The sequence below is a fragment of the Cydia strobilella genome, chromosome 14 (assembly GCF_947568885.1).
Source record: "Cydia strobilella chromosome 14, ilCydStro3.1, whole genome shotgun sequence".
Lineage (NCBI taxonomy): Eukaryota > Metazoa > Arthropoda > Insecta > Lepidoptera > Tortricidae > Cydia > Cydia strobilella.
In genome coordinates this window covers 16898214-16923164 of record NC_086054.1, presented here as the reverse complement: position 1 = coordinate 16923164, position 24951 = coordinate 16898214, and the positions used below count along the sequence as shown (strand labels likewise).

The window sequence follows — 24951 nt, the reverse complement described above, 5'->3', positions numbered from 1 at the left end:
ATCATTTTTTTTAAATGAATCTTTGATTTTCAATCATTTTAGCCCCTCGTACAAGATATAGTGAATTGAATTGTAATCATTCATGTACCAAATGATTCTTGTTTACTGCAAAATCGACAACCGAAACGACACTTCTCACAGTTAATTCTGGAAAATACTCCCAAGAAAACTCATTTATTTTAGGTTTAAAAAGATAAAATGAAAATGCTTTCCATTTCAGCCGCTAGTTTAGGAAATGATCATTTGAGAACGTTAACAGTTTTTGAATAAATACTAATAGTTACGTCGTAATGTTTAATGGAAAAGGAAGCATTTTGCAAAATACGCTCGTTTGTAGGAATAAGGCCTCTTAAGTTAATAAACTTATGTTAGGAGGTATTCGCTCTTTCATACAAAGTTATATTAAGCGCTAAAAATAAAAAAAATAACCTACAATTAATATAATCTTAAAATGCTATTCTTAAGTTTCTAAACTAATTATATAGATGGCGCTAGCATAGGTTTTACCTGACTCTAGTTATGTTGTCATCATCATGTTATATGTCATTGTCATGTAATTTGACACTATTAATAGAATTTACATGTAGAACCTACGCTGGCGCCATCTAGAAAATACTTCGTTCGGCCAACCGCATCAGTTATTTTTAGTCTAACCAGATGGCACTGTACGGTTTCGTATATTATCCTGTAACTGGTTGCCAAAAGTAGACATTTTAAAAATTAAAGTGTCAAACTCGACGAAAAAATTGTGCCTAGATGAGAGGAGAGCACTGGAAGTTTTTTTCTTATTTTTAGGGTTCCGTACCCAAAGGGTAAAAACGGGACCCTATTACTAAGACTCCGCTGTCCGTCTGTCTGTCTGTCACCAGGCTATATCTCATGAACCGTGATAGCTAGACAATTGAAATTTTGACAGATGATGTATTTCTGTTGACAATGTAACAACAAATACTAAAAAGTACGGAACCCTCGGTGCGCGAGACCGACTCGCACTTGGCCGGTTTTTTGTTTAATACGCAACCCATTTTTGATTAAAAACTAACATGCCTTCCAGTAAAATATTTGTTTGCCCAAAATGTATATGAATTTAAAACAGTCCTACTTATAGAAACTCACCTAATGGCGCCCCCTAGCGGCATGTAAAGGTAAAATTATCTAAAAACCTGCACTGATACCTACACAATTTTAAGCATTTTGTAAAACGTTCCTTCCTCTTTACTTTTATTTCAAACATTTACGTTCTGTCTTTATAAAACAAAGTTCCCCGCCGCGTCTGTATCTCTGTATGTTCGCGATTAACTTAGAAAGTACTGACCGGAAAAAAAACTAATTTTTAATTTATATATGTTGTATTGTTTCTACTTAAAATAACGCAATTTAAAATATTTTCATTAAGGTTTACCAATAATTATTTACACCAATGCTTTACATATTACATACATATGAAGGGTACACGGAAAGAACATCTCTAGTCACTTTAGTAACATTTTGAGTAATCGCGGTTTTAAAATTTGGAACCATGTCAAAATGTATGGTAATTCCGTGACCAGATCTTTTTTTTTATTAAAAAAAAAGTTGTGTTACATATATTATACAGTGGTAGCAAAAGATATAACTAATAGTTCATTAAGAGCTCTACATTTTGAAATAAAAAACTCATTTTCCGAAAAAAGTGACTAGACATGTTCTTTCCGTGTACCCTTCATATATCCTTATTGTGTAGTGTGTGTAATAAAGGTAAACTCCACATACCATAAGAATTTTTAGGGTTCCGTACCTCAAAAGGAAAAAACGGAACCCTTATAGGATCACTCGTGCGTCTGTCTGTCCGTCTGTCACAACCTATTTTCTCCGAAACTACTGGACCAATTAAGTTGAAATTTGGTATTTGGTTGTAAGTTTGTGACCCAAAGACGGACATGTAACGTAAACAAATGAATTTTAAACACGGGGGCCACTTTTGGGGGGTAAATGAGAAAATTAAAAAAAAAAGTTTTTCAAACTATATTGTGTTACATATCAAATGAAAGAGCTCATTGTGATAATCTCAAATATATTTTTTTTATAATTTTAAGATACACAGTTTAGAAGTTATTCAAGAAAACGGGCAAAAAAATGACCATTCCCCCCCTCCCCCCCCCCCCTTTATCTCCGAAACTACTGAGTCAAAAATTTTGAAAAAAATACACAAAATCGATCTTTACCTATCGATTACAGGAAAACCTATTAGAAATGTGCAGCGTGAGTAGACTTAATTACTTAGTTTTTAATCCGACCCCTACGGGTTTTTTAATGGTATTTTACATGAAAAATACATTGTTTAAATTGTGTAATGTACGGAACCCTTGGAACGCGAGTCCGACTCGCACTTGGTCGGTTTTATTAAAAATAATTATATTTATGTCCTCTAGTATCGAACTACTGAACGGATTTTCATGCGGATTTCACCTATCAATAGAGTGATTCTTTAGGAAGGTTTAGGTGTAATTTTTTTAAGGTTTTGTGTAAATTGGTTGAAATATGACGTTGTTTGCTAATGATGTCGGAAAAAAACACGATTTTACTTCCATTAAATAATTTCACGGTTTAGACTCACTTGTTTTAGTCACTCGCGCGACATGTTTCGGAGAGCCTAGTTCTCCTTTCTCAAGCATTAATAGTGCGAGCAGCGTTCACGACGACCGTGTATTGCGTGTTAGTATGTCTCACAACATAGTCCATGGGCCAGCGAAGATATCGGCATAATTTGGGGGTACCAAATTATACTATTTTCCAAAATTTGGCTAGCTGGCCCATGGACTAACAGTTTAAACTCGATTTTACTTCCCGTGCGAAGCCGGGGCGGGTAGCCACTGTAAGATAAGATCAGATACCTCCGTGATGAGAGGTATGCTGGGCTTGGCGGCATCTTTGAGCGGGTGGTCGTGGTTTGCGCACTCCAACTCGCTCACCGTTGTACCCTCGTCGTAGATTAACCTATGGACAATGCAGATATTGTACAAAAGCAAAAGTATTTAGTACAAAAGATAGTTATTGCTACCGGTCGTGAACAGGTCGTGGTGGTCGGCAATGAATCTACGTACGACTGATATTGCAAATTAAAGGAAAAAGTCTCGGCATTGGTTTGATCGCTCTGACCAATTCATAGTGATGTTTTTCGGACTCGTGTGAATTTTTCCATTCCTTACTTTTGTTTATTTTTAATTTTTGGTTGGAGAAAATGATTTTATTTAGTTATTTGGATGTAGGATCTAGGATATCTGTGAGCTGTCCAATGCGTATACATATGCAAGGCAACAATATGCGTTTAAGGGTTAAGGTGGGTTCCTACGGCCCGTGTTATTACAGGTCAGGCACGCCTGTGCCTGTGCTGTGCGGCTTCCGTGGGGAGTGTCGGGAGTGGGTGACGACAGGCGACCACAGGCCTCGTTGGATGCGACCGTTCCCACCATCTGAGGCGCGGTCAGATCTGTGAAACAACGGGCCGTGGGAACCCACCTTTAAGGAGACGCACAGCGACATCTACCCGTAAGAATGTTCTTAATGGAACCCAATAGTCCTGGATAAATCCAAATAAGGGCATTAATTTGTGTGATGGGCACCTGTGCCTATGTTTGTATATTATTTACGAAAGGACTCCAGTCAATTTGTGTATGAATGTCTCATAAACTTATAACATTTTTACTGTGAGTAAACATCAGGGTAAAGTAAATGAATCACCTCGCCTCGGAATTTTATAATATTGTACATTATTGTACCACGAGTATACAGTGTGGAAATAATGAATGGGCCCTGGAGGGAAAGTGCCTTAAAACCTTAAGTTAGCTCATTTTGCTCAAAGGAAACATTCTTTTATTTTTTTAAAGAAACAAAACTGCATTCAAAGATTTTTTGAATTCGCTTGTTTCACCCGGGAATCGAACCAACTAAAAATTATAAAAAATATACACTCGCTATTTTATTCTACTATTCGATACAGTTAATGTTAATTCTCCAAGAAACATTAGGCCTTACACTCGTCTGTCGTACAAAATATCCATAAAAACGAATAGCTAGTATTCAAGAATATTTTTAGAGAAGCAAAATTGAAAAAAAAATGAAAAATCTTTGAATGCAGTTTTGTTTATTTTCAAATATAAAAGAATGTTTCCTTTAAGCAAAATGAGCAAACTTAAGGTTTTGAGGTACTTTCCCTCCAGGGAATCCATTCTTTCCACACTGTATATTACGATTCGACATACTTGTTGTCTAAGGAAAGGCGATCAGTTCGTGTCTCGATGTCTACAGTCTCACTGTTCCCGTTCTGGTAGTTGACCACGGTGGACTCCTGGCCTTTGTCTTTCTTGCCTGAGAGGAGGTTCTTGAATGTGGTTATTCTCTGTAACAAAAATGTAACATTATTAGACAAAATGTAATGTCACAGTTGCGCGCGTTGAAGCGTTTACTTTGTGAAAAATTGTACTAGTTGCCTTTAGTCGCACCTGGGCAAGCGAGAAATGTGCATGTGCTAACGAGCTCCCACTCACAGAAAGAGGAAGAGATAAGCTCATGTTTAACAACAAGTATGACAAAGATGAATGGAATGGGATAATAAATCAAAAATAGGTAACAGATTTCTTCGTAGGCATAAAAATAAATATGGAAGTATTTTTTGTGCTCCTTATGTATGAGTATAACCAAAGATAGATATAACTCCGCAATAGATGGATACAGTCTATGGAAAAAACGTGCCTCGAAAATCACGAAAATTTGATTCTCGATCAGATGGCGCCACTAGTTTTGGCCTACACTCGTATAGAGGGCGTTGACTGTTTCGTTTGTTATTTATAATTTTAACGCAGACCAGTAAAAGAACATGGGTCAAAATCATATAAAAATAATTATTGCAAATAAAAAAATCATTTATCCATATTTAAATACATTTTATCGTATTTTTATAAATATTTATTTTTAGTTTTAAAGTGTATCGACAGATGGCAGTGAATTTACTGGGGTTACAAAATTTACTATGACAGTACCGCTCTAGTATAAGTTACTCTATGGTATAACCTATCACCTATCTATAGTTATATGATATGATTGCGGCCCCGTGTGCAGAGCGTGCATGGAAGAAGAGGAAACAACAAAACATATTCTCCTAGACTGTAAACAGGTAGAAGTATATAGGAGGAAATACCTAGGGAATCCATGCACACTGAAGGAGGCAGCTAGCAACCTGAAGACTTTGCTAGGCTTCGTGGAGGAGCTGGGGTGGTGAGAGTAGCGCTACCTCGTTTCACGCAAAATAGGTACATTTGGATGTCGATTTGCTGAAAACGCCCAGCAAAACTAACTAACTAATTAACTATGGAGTTTTGAATGGTTCACGGTTAGTTTCACTAGACTTATATTGCCCGGGATATAGACTGTGATTACCTTTGGTAAGAGAAACCGTTGAAATTCACAGATACAAAAATTTCAATCGTGAATATGGGTTTAAACTGTCAAATGTGTGGAATCCTGTGATTTGTTTGTGTAAAAAACCAGTGATATCCGAATCAAACACGCGTAGTGACACTGTGAGTGTAGTATGCTTGGACAGACCAACGAGTGTGAACGCGACCAGACCAACAAATGTGAATGCAACCGATGCTAACGTTGAAAGCGAACGCAGCCGACGCGCAAAAATGAGGGTAGACCGAGCGCGGTCTACACAATTTTGACACCCACCCGCTATCTTCAGTCACCCGTGAACATGATGCATGTAACTGCGTCGAAATATCGGGAGCTCATAAATAATACAAAAGGTAATCACGGTCTATATGTAGTCTAGTGTAACTAAGTATGTTTGCGGTTGAGTAGGAGTGTAGATACGTACCCTGGCGAGGTAGTTGATGTGGTGGTCCAGGGCGGAGCAGTGATCGGCGGCGGCGGGCAGCAGGTCCCCGAGCGGCTCTTGTATATAGATACGTACCCTGGCGAGGTAGTTGATGTGGTGGTCCAGGGCGGAGCAGTGGTCGGCGGCGGCGGGCAGCAGGTCCCCGAGCGGCTCTTGTATATAGATACGTACCCTGGCGAGGTAGTTGATGTGGTGGTCCAGGGCGGAGCAGTGGTCGGCGGCGGCGGGCAGCAGGTCCCCGAGCGGCTCTTGTATATAGATACGTACCCTGGCGAGGTAGTTGATGTGGTGGTCCAGGGCGGAGCAGTGGTCGGCGGCGGCGGGCAGCAGGTCCCCGAGCGGCTCTTGTATATAGATACGTACCCTGGCGAGGTAGTTGATGTGGTGGTCCAGGGCGGAGCAGTGATCGGCGGCGGCGGGCAGCAGGTCCCCGAGCGGCTCTTGTATATAGATACGTACCCTGGCGAGGTAGTTGATGTGGTGGTCCAGGGCGGAGCAGTGGTCGGCGGCGGCGGGCAGCAGGTCCCCGAGCGGCTCTTGTATATAGATACGTACCCTGGCGAGGTAGTTGATGTGGTGGTCCAGGGCGGAGCAGTGGTCGGCGGCGGCGGGCAGCAGGTCCCCGAGCGGCTCTTGTATATAGATACGTACCCTGGCGAGGTAGTTGATGTGGTGGTCCAGGGCGGAGCAGTGGTCGGCGGCGGCGGGCAGCAGGTCCCCGAGCGGCTCTTGTATATAGATACGTACCCTGGCGAGGTAGTTGATGTGGTGGTCCAGGGCGGAGCAGTGGTCGGCGGCGGCGGGCAGCAGGTCCCCGAGCGGCTCTTGTATATAGATACGTACCCTGGCGAGGTAGTTGATGTGGTGGTCCAGGGCGGAGCAGTGGTCGGCGGCGGCGGGCAGCAGGTCCCCGAGCGGCTCTTGTATATAGATACGTACCCTGGCGAGGTAGTTGATGTGGTGGTCCAGGGCGGAGCAGTGGTCGGCGGCGGCGGGCAGCAGGTCCCCGAGCGGCTCTTGTATATAGATACGTACCCTGGCGAGGTAGTTGATGTGGTGGTCCAGGGCGGAGCAGTGGTCGGCGGCGGCGGGCAGCAGGTCCCCGAGCGGCTCTTGTATATAGATACGTACCCTGGCGAGGTAGTTGATGTGGTGGTCCAGGGCGGAGCAGTGGTCGGCGGCGGCGGGCAGCAGGTCCCCGAGCGGCTCTTGTATATAGATACGTACCCTGGCGAGGTAGTTGATGTGGTGGTCCAGGGCGGAGCAGTGGTCGGCGGCGGCGGGCAGCAGGTCCCCGAGCGGCTCTTGTATATAGATACGTACCCTGGCGAGGTAGTTGATGTGGTGGTCCAGGGCGGAGCAGTGGTCGGCGGCGGCGGGCAGCAGGTCCCCGAGCGGCTCTTGTATATAGATACGTACCCTGGCGAGGTAGTTGATGTGGTGGTCCAGGGCGGAGCAGTGGTCGGCGGCGGCGGGCAGCAGGTCCCCGAGCGGCTCTTGTATATAGATACGTACCCTGGCGAGGTAGTTGATGTGGTGGTCCAGGGCGGAGCAGTGGTCGGCGGCGGCGGGCAGCAGGTCCCCGAGCGGCTCTTGTATATAGATACGTACCCTGGCGAGGTAGTTGATGTGGTGGTCCAGGGCGGAGCAGTGGTCGGCGGCGGCGGGCAGCAGGTCCCCGAGCGGCTCTTGTATATAGATACGTACCCTGGCGAGGTAGTTGATGTGGTGGTCCAGGGCGGAGCAGTGGTCGGCGGCGGCGGGCAGCAGGTCCCCGAGCGGCTCTTGTATATAGATACGTACCCTGGCGAGGTAGTTGATGTGGTGGTCCAGGGCGGAGCAGTGGTCGGCGGCGGCGGGCAGCAGGTCCCCGAGCGGCTCTTGTATATAGATACGTACCCTGGCGAGGTAGTTGATGTGGTGGTCCAGGGCGGAGCAGTGATCGGCGGCGGCGGGCAGCAGGTCCCCGAGCGGCTCTTGTATATAGATACGTACCCTGGCGAGGTAGTTGATGTGGTGGTCCAGGGCGGAGCAGTGGTCGGCGGCGGCGGGCAGCAGGTCCCCGAGCGGCTCTTGTATATAGATACGTACCCTGGCGAGGTAGTTGATGTGGTGGTCCAGGGCGGAGCAGTGGTCGGCGGCGGCGGGCAGCAGGTCCCCGAGCGGCTCTTGTATATAGATACGTACCCTGGCGAGGTAGTTGATGTGGTGGTCCAGGGCGGAGCAGTGGTCGGCGGCGGCGGGCAGCAGGTCCCCGAGCGGCTCTTGTATATAGATACGTACCCTGGCGAGGTAGTTGATGTGGTGGTCCAGGGCGGAGCAGTGGTCGGCGGCGGCGGGCAGCAGGTCCCCGAGCGGCTCTTGTATATAGATACGTACCCTGGCGAGGTAGTTGATGTGGTGGTCCAGGGCGGAGCAGTGGTCGGCGGCGGCGGGCAGCAGGTCCCCGAGCGGCTCTTGTATATAGATACGTACCCTGGCGAGGTAGTTGATGTGGTGGTCCAGGGCGGAGCAGTGGTCGGCGGCGGCGGGCAGCAGGTCCCCGAGCGGCTCTTGTATATAGATACGTACCCTGGCGAGGTAGTTGATGTGGTGGTCCAGGGCGGAGCAGTGGTCGGCGGCGGCGGGCAGCAGGTCCCCGAGCGGCTCTTGTATATAGATACGTACCCTGGCGAGGTAGTTGATGTGGTGGTCCAGGGCGGAGCAGTGGTCGGCGGCGGCGGGCAGCAGGTCCCCGAGCGGCTCTTGTATATAGATACGTACCCTGGCGAGGTAGTTGATGTGGTGGTCCAGGGCGGAGCAGTGGTCGGCGGCGGCGGGCAGCAGGTCCCCGAGCGGCTCTTGTATATAGATACGTACCCTGGCGAGGTAGTTGATGTGGTGGTCCAGGGCGGAGCAGTGGTCGGCGGCGGCGGGCAGCAGGTCCCCGAGCGGCTCTTGTATATAGATACGTACCCTGGCGAGGTAGTTGATGTGGTGGTCCAGGGCGGAGCAGTGGTCGGCGGCGGCGGGCAGCAGGTCCCCGAGCGGCTCTTGTATATAGATACGTACCCTGGCGAGGTAGTTGATGTGGTGGTCCAGGGCGGAGCAGTGGTCGGCGGCGGCGGGCAGCAGGTCCCCGAGCGGCTCTTGTATATAGATACGTACCCTGGCGAGGTAGTTGATGTGGTGGTCCAGGGCGGAGCAGTGGTCGGCGGCGGCGGGCAGCAGGTCCCCGAGCGGCTCTTGTATATAGATACGTACCCTGGCGAGGTAGTTGATGTGGTGGTCCAGGGCGGAGCAGTGGTCGGCGGCGGCGGGCAGCAGGTCCCCGAGCGGCTCTTGTATATAGATACGTACCCTGGCGAGGTAGTTGATGTGGTGGTCCAGGGCGGAGCAGTGGTCGGCGGCGGCGGGCAGCAGGTCCCTGAGCGGCTCTTGTATATAGATACGTACCCTGGCGAGGTAGTTGATGTGGTGGTCCAGGGCGGAGCAGTGGTCGGCGGCGGCGGGCAGCAGGTCCCCGAGCGGCTCTTGTATATAGATACGTACCCTGGCGAGGTAGTTGATGTGGTGGTCCAGGGCGGAGCAGTGGTCGGCGGCGGCGGGCAGCAGGTCCCCGAGCGGCTCTTGTATATAGATACGTACCCTGGCGAGGTAGTTGATGTGGTGGTCCAGGGCGGAGCAGTGGTCGGCGGCGGCGGGCAGCAGGTCCCCGAGCGGCTCTTGTATATAGATACGTACCCTGGCGAGGTAGTTGATGTGGTGGTCCAGGGCGGAGCAGTGGTCGGCGGCGGCGGGCAGCAGGTCCCTGAGCGGCTCTTGTATATAGATACGTACCCTGGCGAGGTAGTTGATGTGGTGGTCCAGGGCGGAGCAGTGGTCGGCGGCGGCGGGCAGCAGGTCCCCGAGCGGCTCTTGTATATAGATACGTACCCTGGCGAGGTAGTTGATGTGGTGGTCCAGGGCGGAGCAGTGGTCGGCGGCGGCGGGCAGCAGGTCCCCGAGCGGCTCTTGTATATAGATACGTACCCTGGCGAGGTAGTTGATGTGGTGGTCCAGGGCGGAGCAGTGGTCGGCGGCGGCGGGCAGCAGGTCCCCGAGCGGCTCTTGTATATAGATACGTACCCTGGCGAGGTAGTTGATGTGGTGGTCCAGGGCGGAGCAGTGGTCGGCGGCGGCGGGCAGCAGGTCCCCGAGCGGCTCTTGTATATAGATACGTACCCTGGCGAGGTAGTTGATGTGGTGGTCCAGGGCGGAGCAGTGGTCGGCGGCGGCGGGCAGCAGGTCCCCGAGCGGCTCTTGTATATAGATACGTACCCTGGCGAGGTAGTTGATGTGGTGGTCCAGGGCGGAGCAGTGGTCGGCGGCGGCGGGCAGCAGGTCCCCGAGCGGCTCTTGTATATAGATACGTACCCTGGCGAGGTAGTTGATGTGGTGGTCCAGGGCGGAGCAGTGGTCGGCGGCGGCGGGCAGCAGGTCCCCGAGCGGCTCTTGTATATAGATACGTACCCTGGCGAGGTAGTTGATGTGGTGGTCCAGGGCGGAGCAGTGGTCGGCGGCGGCGGGCAGCAGGTCCCCGAGCGGCTCTTGTATATAGATACGTACCCTGGCGAGGTAGTTGATGTGGTGGTCCAGGGCGGAGCAGTGGTCGGCGGCGGCGGGCAGCAGGTCCCCGAGCGGCTCTTGTATATAGATACGTACCCTGGCGAGGTAGTTGATGTGGTGGTCCAGGGCGGAGCAGTGGTCGGCGGCGGCGGGCAGCAGGTCCCCGAGCGGCTCTTGTATATAGATACGTACCCTGGCGAGGTAGTTGATGTGGTGGTCCAGGGCGGAGCAGTGGTCGGCGGCGGCGGGCAGCAGGTCCCCGAGCGGCTCTTGTATATAGATACGTACCCTGGCGAGGTAGTTGATGTGGTGGTCCAGGGCGGAGCAGTGGTCGGCGGCGGCGGGCAGCAGGTCCCCGAGCGGCTCTTGTATATAGATACGTACCCTGGCGAGGTAGTTGATGTGGTGGTCCAGGGCGGAGCAGTGGTCGGCGGCGGCGGGCAGCAGGTCCCCGAGCGGCTCTTGTATATAGATACGTACCCTGGCGAGGTAGTTGATGTGGTGGTCCAGGGCGGAGCAGTGGTCGGCGGCGGCGGGCAGCAGGTCCCCGAGCGGCTCTTGTATATAGATACGTACCCTGGCGAGGTAGTTGATGTGGTGGTCCAGGGCGGAGCAGTGGTCGGCGGCGGCGGGCAGCAGGTCCCCGAGCGGCTCTTGTATATAGATACGTACCCTGGCGAGGTAGTTGATGTGGTGGTCCAGGGCGGAGCAGTGATCGGCGGCGGCGGGCAGCAGGTCCCCGAGCGGCTCTTGTATATAGATACGTACCCTGGCGAGGTAGTTGATGTGGTGGTCCAGGGCGGAGCAGTGGTCGGCGGCGGCGGGCAGCAGGTCCCCGAGCGGCTCTTGTATATAGATACGTACCCTGGCGAGGTAGTTGATGTGGTGGTCCAGGGCGGAGCAGTGGTCGGCGGCGGCGGGCAGCAGGTCCCCGAGCGGCTCTTGTATATAGATACGTACCCTGGCGAGGTAGTTGATGTGGTGGTCCAGGGCGGAGCAGTGGTCGGCGGCGGCGGGCAGCAGGTCCCCGAGCGGCTCTTGTATATAGATACGTACCCTGGCGAGGTAGTTGATGTGGTGGTCCAGGGCGGAGCAGTGGTCGGCGGCGGCGGGCAGCAGGTCCCCGAGCGGCTCGCGCGGGTGCACGCCGCTCTCGTGCCGGCAGTACATGCCGAGCCAGAACCTGCAGTCATCATCAGCCTATACATATAGATCGTAATACTAACAACTAATAAAACGTTCAAGTACGAACAGCCTAGCCGAAAGGCAAAAAGCAAGTGCGCAACCCATCATTTAACAATAATGCCGTGCGCTCGAGTATTTTCTCGCCAAATAATTAAAAAAAGGCGGCAAAGCAAATATTTTCAATTGTTTTTACTTTTTTCTGTGAAAATATTGCATATGTCGAATATTTCTATTATATTTATATATTATGGTTTTTTATTTTTGACATTTGTATATATAACTATATTTTATTTTTTAATGTGCGATTTTGTTATTTATTGGGTGTTGTGTATTTTTAATTCTATTTGTATTGTAATTTTTGACATGTGTTTTTGACATTAAAGATTGATTAATTGATTGATATTTTGCACCATTTTTGAGAAAAGCACTATAATATATGACTCGGCTGGAAGGCTACTGCTTGCTTCGGATTCAATTAAACGGACTCCCAAGGTCGTCCGTTTAAAACGAATCCTCAGCCAGCAAGTAGCTACTTCCGAGCCTAGACAATAATGTACTATAATAAGACTAGACTGTTTGAGATTATAATCTCATTAATTGTACGGATATTGTGACCCTCAAGCGAGCTTTGTTGTACCTGAAGGCCGTTCCCTGAGCCAGAAGGCGAAAAATTTCCTTATATGATCATGTTTTTCTAAGAGGCGTTAATATTCGTAAAACAATATGTAGTTCTTAACTATATTATCTTTAATAACATAGCTTCCGATACACGAATTATAACACTTCGCTCGATACAATTAATTCCCAAAGTAACCTCTAACTCGGACTTTTAATCCAACTTTACTCGGTTATTTATTATGTGATACTATAAACAAAAAAAGAAGAAAAAACAATCTTAACTTAAATAGTAATTTCATAGCTTTCGAATTTCGATATTGCCAGGTAACGTTTTTAAAATAAATAAAAATCGACAAAATTCGATCAAAATTGACACTTGGCGCGCATGATCTTTCCCGCTCTTTCTTGCGAAATTTGACAGTGACAGCGGCAAACCGATGGAACGGCCTTACTCTATTTGAGAAGCGACTAGTAAACAACTTTCTCTGCATAATAACCGAGATAACAAAATAATCTACTTTAATATTGAAAATAGAAGTGCCAACCCGTGGTGCAAGCGCGTTGATGTCGTTTAGTCTCGACTGTATTGAAAATCTAAGCATTTGACAAGTGCCTCAAGGGGCGTTGATCTAATTTTGTACGTTCAATGAGTGATTGTTGTATAATAAACATTTTAGTTCTCTAGGGAGTTTTATAATGACTATTTCAGTTTTAATAAGTCTCATTAAGTATCCATTATAGTTCGATCCGGCAAATCTTAATTTTAAAATGAAAGTAGACAAGTAGAAAAAGACCATATTTGTGACTTTTTCAACCAAAAGGTACCACATTGTCGCTTGTCGATAAGGTTGAATTCAAATTAACGCTATATGGAAATAGCGCCTTATTGACAACCGACAATAAGTACCCTTTTGATTAAGAATGGCACATGTATTTACCGTATACTCTGCGTACCAATACCGTACCTAGTTACGAATCAATTAATGATTGTAACTTTTCTGTTCACTAAAATATTATAAATCCAAGGAATGTGAATCAAATGCCGCGAAGCGCGTTGATGTCGTTTGTTCTATTCATTGACTGAGAGTTGCATAATACACATTACAGTTCTCTTGGGAGTCGTATAATGTATATGACAGTTTCTTCCTTCCAGACCATATTTACCGTATACTCTGCGCGCTAAGGTCCGGTTTGAGCACGTCGGGGTGCGCTTTAGGGTTGTACAGAGGGTTCTTGTACTCGTTCAGGTGGTTCGCCATGTAGCCCCACAGCGAGAACGTCCGCTCTGATAACCTGCCAACGCAAAAAAAACTGTTTTACACTTCTTCTACGTAGTTACTCGATTGTTATGTATGATGATGATGTTATTTTTGAGCCTATTAAAAATACTACAGCCTAGACCGATAAAAAGTTCAAAAAGGTAACCAATTATGACGTAACACACAATAATTCACAATTTATAAAATGACAACAGCACCAACTCTTAGGTTTCCCCCCATTTGTTTCAGGTGGTTGAAAAGATAATTCCTTTTTACTTCATAGGTCTGGTAGTCAACGTTATTAAAATCAAATAAGAATAAGCGTGTTAAAGGGCTGTTTATCTATCACGTAAGGCAATTTACGGTAGGTACCTAAGGTCTCGTCGGTCCTTCTGGCAGTTGCCGACAAAAGTGCCGTACTGGCACGCGTGCGCGTGGTCGTGGAGGGTCAGCAGGAACCGCTCGTTGAATTGGAAGGCCTGCACACAAATTATGTAGGTAGTGTCACAAATAGGGGATATTACTGAAATGTTCTGCTACCAGAGTACAGGACTAGCCTTTTTTGTAAACCATATAGTAACTTATACATACTGTACCTTTAACAGGTTTTTGACAAGTTTTCAGAGATAATAAAATATGACATTGATGCATCAAGGCGGTTTGCTTACAGAGGACCTACCGGGAAACGCGAATCAGAAAATTCGCTATCTGCCTCTTTATCGCTCGAATATGCAAAATATCATGCGAACGGCTAAGGAGTGGAATTTAATTCCTGGAAATCTATTCCCAGTCCATTATAACTTGGATCTTTTCAAATCGAGTGAATAGACATCTTTTAGGTAAGCATGATCCATCCTAGATTGCATCGGCATTTGCAATCAGGTGAGGTTGAGGTCAAATGCTTGCCTTTTTGTAATAAAAAAAAACCGGCCAAGTGCGTGTCAGACTCGCGCACGAAGGGTTCCGTACCATCACGGAAAAAAACAGCAAAAAAATCACGTTTGTTGTATGGGAGCCCCATTTAAATATTTATATTATTCTGTTTTTAGTATTTGTTGTTATAGCGGCAACAGAAATACATCAGCTGTGAAAATTTCAACTGTCTAGCTATCACGGTTCATGAGATACAGCCTGGTGACAGAGAGACAGACGGACGGACAGCGGAGTCTTAGTAATAGGGTCCCGTTTTTACCCTTTGGGTACGGAACCCTAAAAATGTTGTAGCTACACAGTTGCGCTTACGTTGCGTCGAGCAGCTGCCATAGAGTAGACTACACGACGCTCGGGAGACGCTAGTGTAGGGGGTCTCTTACAGATACTGTCCACGCGCGAATTCCGTGCACGGCTGAGGAATGTTAGGAATGTTGGGCGTCATTCGTTGTGTCGAAAAGGTAAATGTATGTAATGTAATACCTCAGGACACTGCCGCAGCAGCTGCCACGTGGCGTCGAGCAGCTGCGTGAGCACGGGGGAGCGCTCGCGCGCGTCGCCCGCCACGTGCCCGCAGCGGGACGTGAACTTGTGACCGAACGATAGCCAGTCCTTTTCTATTAGTGCCTGAAACAACAAATTATTCAAAATATTTATCAGTACGGTTTTTACTCACTATTATTTTTAGTCGCTTTTGGCGACATGTTTCTGATTCTTTGGGAATCCATGGATTGGATTTGGGATTCCCAAAGAATCCGAAACATGTCGCCAAAAGCGACTAAAAATAATAGTGAGTAAAAACCGTACTGATAAATATTTTGAAATATGTCTCACGATAGTTTAAGTGCAACAAATTATTCTTAAACTTTTGTGTCTTTACATATCTGAAGCAATTTTAATAACAAAACTTCCGTGAGACACAGACATTAAATATATTAATAACGGGTCACTCACGTATTTATTATAAATATTATAATATTATAAATATTGCAGGACATTTTTACACAGATTGACTAAGTCCCACGGTAAGCCCAAGGAGGCTTGTGTTATGGGTACTCCGACAACGATATATATAATATATAAATACTTAAATACATAGAAAACACCGATGACTCAGGAACAAGTATCTGTGCTCATCACACAAATAAATGCCCTTACCGGGATTCGAACCCAGGACCATCGGCTTCACAGGCAGGGTCACTACCAACTAGACCAGACCGGTCGTCGTATTTAAAGTCGAAAAACGCTCGACATGTTTTTCGACTTAAAATACGTGAGTGACTCGTTATTAATATCAAAGATAGATATAACTCCGTAATATATGGATACAGTCTAAGGAAAAAACGTGCCTCGCAAATGACGAAAATTTGATTCTCGATTAGATGTCGCTACTACTTTTGGCCTACTCTCGTATAAAGGGCGTTGACGGTTTCGTTTGTTATTTAACAATTTTAACGCATATCAGTGAAAGAACATAGGTCAAAATAATAAAAATAATTAATGCAAATAAAATAAAAAAAACATTTATCCATATTTAAATACAATTTATCGTATTTTTATGTCTTTATTTTTAGTTTTAAAGTGTGTCGATAGATGGCAGTGAATTTACTGTGGTTACAAAATTTACTATGACAGTACCGCTCTATAATATTATATCCTCTTTGTTAATATATTTAAAGCAAAGATAGTTATAACTCCGCAATACATGGATACAGTCTAAGGAAAAAATGTGCCTCCAAAATCAAGAAAATTTGATTCTCGAACAGATGGCGCCCCTACCTTTGGCCTACTTTCGAATAGATGACGTTAACGGTTTCGTTTGTTATTTAACAATTTTAACGTATATCAGTGAAAAAAGACGGGTCAAAACCATACAAAAATAATTAATGCAATTAAAAAAATATCATTTATCCATATATAATGTATAATAATATTAATACTAATATAAATAATATATTAATGCTATTATTAATAATAATATTAATAATGTAAATTACGCATCCGTGACAATGTATGATTAATACAAATAAAAAATATGAATATGAATATGAATATAAATACATTTTATGGTATTATTATACATCTTCATTTTTAGTTTTTAACGCTGTCGATAGATGGCAGCAAATTTACTGTGGCTACAAAATTTACTATGCTTTCTAATAATAACTCCTGCTTTTTTAATTTGATCAAAATGTAACCTTTGTCAACCGGTTGTACGGTCTAAACCCCGGATTGTATGGCCATACTGCAGTGTGACGTACCTGGTACTCGTTGATAGTTCGGTAATGAGGTTCCAGCATTTGTGCGGCCAGGGAACACGCAAATTGTGTGACCATTCAGTGTGACGTACCTGGTACCCGTTGATAGTTCTGTAGTGGGGCTCCAACATGAGTGCGGCCAGGGAGCAGGCTTGAGCGGTGCGGTCCCAGCCGTCGCTGCAGTGGACGCACACTGATACACCGGATTGTATGGCGGCCGCTATCCACCATGATGTGTCCAGAATTGATCTAAAACAAATGTCACAAACAATTTAAATTAAGTAAACTTTAAACAGACTTCTTTTAATCGAACTTAAACTACGTGAAACATATTTCAAAATATTCAACATATCAAACATGTTAAACATGTCGCCAAAAGCGACTAAAAATACAAGTGAGTGAAACCGTTCTGCTCTAGACTTCTTTTACGTAATTTGGGTAAATAGACAAAAGGCATAAAAATGTTTCGTATATGCATTAGCTAATTATTATTTTAGCATAATAATTGAAGCTGGCCAAACGATATTTCGCCGTATAAAACTATGCAAAATATGAATTTTGAATAGTTTACAAACTAAATACTCTGCATTAACTTAGTTGGAAGATTAAACTAGACAAAAAACCGGCCAAGTGCGAGTCGGACTCGCGCACGAAGGGTTCCGTATCATTATCTATAAAAACGGCAAAAAAATCACGTTTGTTGTATGGGAGCCCCCCTAATTTATATTTATTTTATTCTGTTTTTTAGTATTTGTTGTTATAACTTAGCTGCAACAGAAATACATCATCTGTGAAAATTTCAACGGTCTAACTATCACGGTTCATGAGATACAGCTAGCCTGGTGACAGACGAACAGACGGAACCCTAAAAACGGCGAAAAGGCACTACCTACTGTTTTGTTTGCAACGAAACGATGACCCACGAGTCAATAGACCATAATCGACTTAAAACCGGCAACGGCAACGCGTATATAACACCCCTGGCGTCCATAGGCTATGGTAACTGCTTACCATCAGTCGGGCCGTATGCTTGTTTGCCACCGACGTGGTATTGAAAAAAAAACCGGCCAAGTGCGAGTCAGACTCGCGTTCCAAGGGTTCCGTACATTACACAGTTTAAACAATGTATTTTTTATGTGTTACGAGTGATCCTATAAGGGTTCTGTTTTTTCCTTTTGAGGTACAGAACCCTAAAAATGTTGACAAATCACAGATGATAGAATTATTATTAGCGAAGTGAAATGTCAAAGAACTTACTTGATATGTTTGAGCCATCCCGATGATTCTAAGCCGCTAAGGAATGAGGACATAGTGGGAGAATTCTGCTCGCAAGCTGAAATAAGACATGGACTCTTAATAAATAAATAAACCGGCCAAGTGCGAGTCGGACTCGCGCACGAAGAGTTCCGTACCATTACGCAAAAAACGGCAACAAAAATCACGTTTGTTGTTTGGGAGCCCCACTTAAATATTTATTTTATTCTGTTTTTAGTATTTGTTGTTATAGCGGCAACAGAAATATATCATCGTGAAAATTTCAACTGTCTAGCTATCACGGTGCGTGAGATACAGCCTGGTGACAGACGGACAGACAGACAGACAGCAAAGTCTTAGTAATAGGGTCCCGTTTTTACCCTATGGGTACGGAACCCTAAAATCCATTAAACAAATACACCCAGCTCTGAAGTTAGTTAACATTTGAATATATGAATTGCAATGAATAGGTAAAACACATCGATAATTCTGAAATGAATTCCAACTTACACGGTGTGCAACATACATATAGGTACATAGACTGCTAAAATATTAAAACAGTCAAACATAACTAAATTGTACCACAGCTACGTCAAAAGTTGAAAGGTAGTATTAATTCTCAGAAGGTCAGCATGCGTCATAGACATCCATACTAATATTATAAATGCGAAAGTATGTCTGTCTGTCTGTCTGTGTGTTACCTCTTCACGCTTAAACCGCTGAACCGATTTAGTTGAAATTTGGTGTACAGATAGTTTGAGTCCCGGGGAAGGACATAGGATACTTTTTATCCCAGAACTCACCCCTCAAGGGGGTGAAAAGGGGGGTGGAAATTTGTATGGGGAATCAATAACCGCTGAACCGATTTAGATGAAACTTGGCATGGGGATAGTTTGAGCTGTGGGAAAGGATATAGAATAACTTTTATCCCCGAAATCATGCCTTAAGGGTGTAAAAAATGGGGTGGAAATGTATAGTGTGGACCAATTTGGGGGTGATAAAGGGTGGATTAAAAAGCAGATTTGTTTAAGAATTAAGGTACCCAAATTACTAATTCCACGCAGACGAAGTCGCGGGCAAAAGCTAGTAGTATATACAAGTAGTTATAGACATGAAACCGAGCGACCAGGGGTAAGAGAAAGACATATTCATGTATTGGTTTCATGTATGGCAGCATAATCCTTTTTCTCTTTCACTCTTATTTTCGGTATTTCGCCATCGCCTCCTTGCTATGATGCCATAACCCGACCATAAAATAATGCCCGGTCGGTGATAAAGACAAAGCATGGCACTATTTTCTCTTTCCTCTTATAGGAATCGCAATAAGACTATTTTTCTCTATCAAAGAGTGTCAGGCCCAGGGGTCGGAAACCGGTATTTGCTCCATACAAAAATACCGGTATTATAACGTTCTTTTTCGTTCTTTTGTTTATAATTTCATTTTTAATTGGACGTTTTAATAATGCAAAATTGTTTCCCAAATACATGATTCAGTCCTACGTAATGAGCATAAAAAAATTCAAAATATTGGGCTATTTCGGGGTTTTTAAAAAATACCGGTTCCGAGCCCTGGTCAGGCCCTTGGCACGCGTAAAAAGAAGACACAAAGAAGACGGAAGAAGATAAAAGGCTTACTTTCTACAAGTTTCTGTAGACTTTTCCTCATAACGTGTATGTTGCCGATACCCATGAACTGAAACTTGATATTCTCATAGAAAGCTTCGTTCTCGTAGCCCTTGCCGGCTGCGCGGTTCACCATTGCGTTTATCTGGAAAAAATGGACGGTGTCAATAGGAAGGAAACATAATATAATAATAATTAAGCCTATATACGCCCCACTGTTGGGCACAGGCCTCCTCTCATGCACGAGAGGGCTTGGGCTATAGTCCCCACGCTAGCCCAACGCGGATTGGGGACTTCATATGCACCTTTGAATTTATTTTACAAGGAAGAAAACATAATTATAGTACACAGGATGGATTTATCAAATGGGTAGTCCGTAGCAAAGATTGATATAACTCCGTAATAGATGGATACAGTCTAAGGAAAAAACGTGCCTCGAAAATCACGAAAATTTGATTCTCGATCAGATGGCGCCACTAGTTTTGGCCTACACTCGTATAGAGGGCAGTGACTGTTTCGTTTATTATTTATAATTTTAACGCATACCAGTGAAAGAACATGGGTCAAAATCATATAAAAATAATTAATGCAAATAAAAAAATCATTTATCCATATTTAAATACATTTTATCGTATTTTTATAAATATTTATTTTTAGTTTTAAAGTGTGTCGACAGATGGCAGTGAATTTACTGGGGTTACAAAATTTACTATGACAGTCTCTAGTATAAGTTACTCTATGTCCATAGTAACCGGCTTCGAAACGGGGAAAATAAATCCCGGGTTGTAACTGGTTACAAAATGGGACTTTTGAATTACCGATTCCTAGCCACGGTTGGCAAATGTTTTGTAACTGTCTGCAAAATGGGAATCCAAAATTACACTAAATCAGTAGGTAGGTTAGGTTCGTTAGGTAGCTTCAAATGCCCGAAGGGCAAACCGCCCAGAAATAGGGGCCCCGCGAAGCGGGGCTCCGTCTAGTTAAGTTGCAAAATATTTGATGCTGTCTGTACAGCAATATGACTCACCCTAGGCCTTGTGTCAACGACATACATGTACCCGCAGTTTGGGTTTGCTCTCCTGATGAGATCGAGCATCTGTTCGTCCTCCATGCACCTGAAATCAAAAAAATATTCATTATTGCATTAGTTAACACCTGAGGCACGTTTCTCAAAAGCTTCTAACTTGTAATACAAGTGGAAGTCCCTTTCTAACAAAAGCTGTCAAAAAGTGACATCCGCTTGTATTACAAGCTTTCGAGAAACGGGCCTCACCTGTTGACTCTTGTATGAGTCCTGCTACCCAAAGGTTGTCTGGAAGAGATCGCTTTTTAGCGATAAGACCGCCTATTGTTACCTGGTTCTATTAGTCTTTAAATTTTCTTTGAAGTTTTACATGTATGTATGGAAGATGTAAGACTATTTAATTGTTGTACGCCAAGTAATTTTAACTTTATCAAATCAGAAAAAAATGCTTTCGGTCTGTTTAGCATAAATCTAACGCTGTATTTATTTTATTTTGAAATAGGCAATCCATTTTTAGGATTCCGTACCCAAAGGGTAAAAACCCTATTATTAAGACTCCGCTTTCCTTTTGTCTGTCTGTCACCAGGCTGTATCTCATCAACCGTGATAGCTCGACAGTTAAAATTTTCACAGATGGTGTATTTCTGTTGCCGCTATAACAGCAAATACTAAAAGATACGGAAGCGTCGGTGGGCGAGTCCGACTCGCACTTGTCCGGTTTTTTGTAGTTACCTAGCTGAAAACCCACTGAGTGGTTGCGAGCAGCGAGCGATGGCAGCCTTGTTGTGGTGCAGGTAAGCCAGCGCCGGCAGCCGGCCGCGCGACCTGAAGCTGGCGCTGCCGAGCAGCACGGCGGTGGACGCGCGCGCAGGCACGTAGATCTCACTGGGATATGTGTCGCATAGCTAGAAATTTAATTTATTTAAGGCCGTGCCATCAGTTAGCCGCTGTCACTGTCACATTTCGCAAGAAAGAAAGGGAAAGATTATGCGCGCCAAGTGTCAATTTTGACGATTTTTATTTATTTTAAGAACGTTACCTTTCAATATCGAAATTCGAAAGCTATGAAATTACTATTTAAGTTAAGATTGTTTTTTCTTCTTTTTTTGTTTATAGTATTACATAATAAATAACCGAGTAAAGTTGGATTAAAAGTCCGAGTTAGAGGTTACTTTGGGAATTAATTGTATCGAGCGAAGTGTCATAATTCGTGTATCGGAAGCTATGATATTAAAGATAATATAGTCAAGAACTACATATATTTTTTCCACGTCTACGAATATCAACGCCTCCTAGAAAAACATGACCATATAAGGAGATTTTTTGCCTTCTGGCTCAGGGAACCGCCTTAATGGACCTTATAGGTCTGTTGTATTTACTTTTAGGAGCATATATCCGATATAAAATTAATTTTTAACAAGCAGAAACGTCTGCGATCGATGCTATTAAGCTTAGAATAAATTTAAAAGTGGAGTGGCGGTGGCCGTTTAAGAAGTGTGACGCTCTTACGGTAGATGTCGCTAGGGTCCCCTAGACCCATATAGTGGAAAGATTTGCTGACAATGGATGAGGTCTTGGTGGCTCAGTTGGCAGAGTGCTGGAGTATTGATCCAGAGGCCGTGACTTCAAGTCTCACCCAAGGCAGTAATTTTTCCACTTTTAAATTCGTTATAAAATTGTCCATCTGTAGGTAATCTTGAAGAACCTTGTTGAACCAGCCGGTACTAACAGTAACTACTTAGGCCGATTTTATTTGTCAATTTCGATTAAAAAATTCTATTATGTACAATATAAGCGCAATTTTACTGTGCCCTAAAAAAACTAATTCTGAGGTACATATGGTATTTCGTAGCTCTCAACGGAAAATTACAGACATTTTTTCGGGGCCAGTTCTGATTTCGTATTTATTCCGCCCAGAATGTGGATGTCTTCAAACAGTTGAAACCAGCCAAATTGTATCAGCATCTAACCAAATAAAATTAGACAGCAAAATAAAAATCAGCCCAACTGACTATCTGCGGACCATATCCATACTAATATTATTTAAATGCGAAAGTGTGTCTGTTACCCCTTCGCACTTAAACCGCTGAACGGATTTGGATGAAATTTGGTATAGAGATAGTTTGAGACCCGGGAAGGACATAGGATAGTTTTTTCCCAGGAATCATCCTTTAGGGATGTGAAAAGGGGGGTGGTAGTTTGTATGCAGGTACGATATAAACGAGCTCCACGCGGACGAAGTCGCGGGCAAAAGCTAGTGGTCTATAGGTAACTAGCTTTTCCCCGCGACTTCGTCTGCGTGGACTTAGTAACAGCATCTAAATTAAGTATAGCGCCTGGAATCATTCTCATAGCAATCATTCAATTTGAGCATATTATGCACACAAATTAGCAGGCACTTCATTAATTATCTCAATTCCACCCCGCTTTTTACTTTCTTAAGGGATGATTTTCGGGATAGAAACTATCCTATGTCCTTCTCAGGGACTCAACCTATCTCTATGTAAAATTTCATCTAAATCGCTTCAGCGGTTTAAGCGTGAAGAGGGAACACACAGACAGACAGAATTTCGCATTTATAATATTAGTATGGATGAAATAAACCTCACCTCATAATCCTTGTTAGCTGTGCAGAGCACCCAATGCTCATTAGGCACATTCATCCGCTGAAACTCCGTTTGTATATCGAAGAAGTTCCACCCCGCCGACTTGGGCAGGTCCTCGGGCGTAGATTTGTAGTGAAAGCAGTACAGCTCCTCGATGTGCACTGGAATAATGGAATGCGAAGGTTAGAAAATCAACTTAAGAAAACACTTAAAAATTAAAAACCTATAAATACAAAAAAATAAGAAAAAAAGGATGAAGGGAAAAGTGTGGACTGAACGAAGATGTTAGTGACAAAAATTGAGAAAGGCATGTTGAGATGGTTTGGGCACGTGGAAAGAATGAGTGAAAGAAGGCTAACAAAGAGAGTGTATAAGGGTGAGGTAGAAACGGGAGTTGGAGGGGGCAGACCTCGGCGGACTTATTCTGATCAGATCGGGGAAATCCTGAAGAAGGCGAGGTCAAGAGCACCCGCGCGTAACCGGCGAGCGTGTATGTGGAATGTTATGAAAGTGAAGGAAGCGAAAGAGTTATATCAGGATCGTAGCAAGTGGAAACCCGTGGTCTCTGCCTACCCCTCCGGGAAATAGGCGTGATTATATGTATGTATGTAAATAAAAAAATTGGCCTAAGTCGAATTCGCTCGGTAGGGTGCCCAGAAGACTGGCAATGCTGATCCGCTGGGCAAAATACCTATTGGCCAGCCGTCTGGTCACCAGAAGCCTCTATGTGGCGCTTTGCCAGCTCCTCATAGAGGCGACGCAAAATAAGTTTTTGTCAATAATTTCATTTTTGGTACAAGCTTCTAATGCTGACCGTACTTTTCTTTCCATAGTCAACATACTCGCCGAGAAAATTCACCCAATACAATTAGCTTGCGTTGTTTTATCACCGAGTTCCCATGGCCATTGGCCACCTCCTGTCTCCATCATCAGATCAGCTCCATGTCATCATAATATTGCATTTTACATTACATAATCTAATGACACCATACTGTTATACGCGGTAAACGCAGCGATAACCGCATTGTCATTTTTCCTACATTCCGTTGACGCATGCGTTTAACGCTGCGTTTATCGCATAAAACAACCGCGCGCTTAAATAACCATTGTGGCAATCCGTTTAAAACCGCCTGTGTTTGCAATTAATTTCAACTAGGACTTCACCAATCGAATTTCAAAATCTGATAATGATCTGATGTTAATTTCACATAGGTTTCAGTGTTTTTCACTCCCACATCGGGTCTCATTTTTGGCAGACATCTATTTTTACGACGCCGTGTGAACGAAACAGGAGTTGTATGAAATGGAATGTCATGCAGAAATTATGCGACAGAAATTACGCGGCTCACAACTCCTAAAGTTACTCTCGTCTGGCTTTACCTTACTGCCACAGATTACGCACGTTCACTTGCATCGGGTGGTTACGGTCAAAGACCTTGGAGTGAATTTTGATCGCAAGCTGACTTTTCGCGACCATATTTACAGCCTCGCTAAGGAGTCCTATCGTAGACTCGGTTTTGTGACCAGAAACATGAAGGACTTTCACAATCCGGCCGTCATAAAGCTAGTATATATGGCCCTGGTTAGGAGCAAATTGGAAACTAGTGCTTGCGTTTGGAGCCCGAGTGAGGCTAAGTACAAACTGATGCTGGAAAAAGTACAGAAAGCGTTTCTACGTTTTCTATATAAAAAAGTATATGGCTATTACCCCTACATGTACCCAACACAG

General features: G+C 44.5%; 2 protein-coding genes and 1 non-coding gene across 5 annotated transcripts in view; 1 reads left to right on the top strand and 2 right to left on the bottom strand.

The window, feature by feature from the left end:
• Positions 1-24951, bottom strand: part of LOC134747320 (RNA-binding protein 28) — a 384741-nt gene that overhangs the window by 205867 nt on the left and 153923 nt on the right. The window lies entirely within an intron of this gene.
• The window catches only part of LOC134747312 (myotubularin-related protein 6), a 92131-nt gene that overhangs the window by 5972 nt on the left and 61208 nt on the right, over positions 1-24951 (bottom strand). For all 3 annotated transcript variants that reach the window (XM_063681942.1, XM_063681941.1, XM_063681943.1), the window contains 12 exons: positions 23226-23383; positions 21349-21521; positions 20620-20707; positions 19605-19737; positions 17973-18048; positions 16808-16964; positions 14941-15084; positions 13900-14006; positions 13433-13561; positions 11522-11648; positions 4242-4378; positions 2874-2976 (listed from right to left, as the gene is read on the bottom strand). In XM_063681942.1, the coding sequence (XP_063538012.1) occupies positions 2874-2976; positions 4242-4378; positions 11522-11648; positions 13433-13561; positions 13900-14006; positions 14941-15084; positions 16808-16964; positions 17973-18048; positions 19605-19737; positions 20620-20707; positions 21349-21521; positions 23226-23383 (1532 nt within the window). The remainder of the gene's footprint in view (positions 1-2873; positions 2977-4241; positions 4379-11521; positions 11649-13432; positions 13562-13899; positions 14007-14940; positions 15085-16807; positions 16965-17972; positions 18049-19604; positions 19738-20619; positions 20708-21348; positions 21522-23225; positions 23384-24951) is intronic.
• On the top strand, positions 22188-22260 carry Trnan-auu (transfer RNA asparagine (anticodon AUU)). Its single transcript has one exon. It is a non-coding gene; the product is annotated as a tRNA-Asn (tRNA).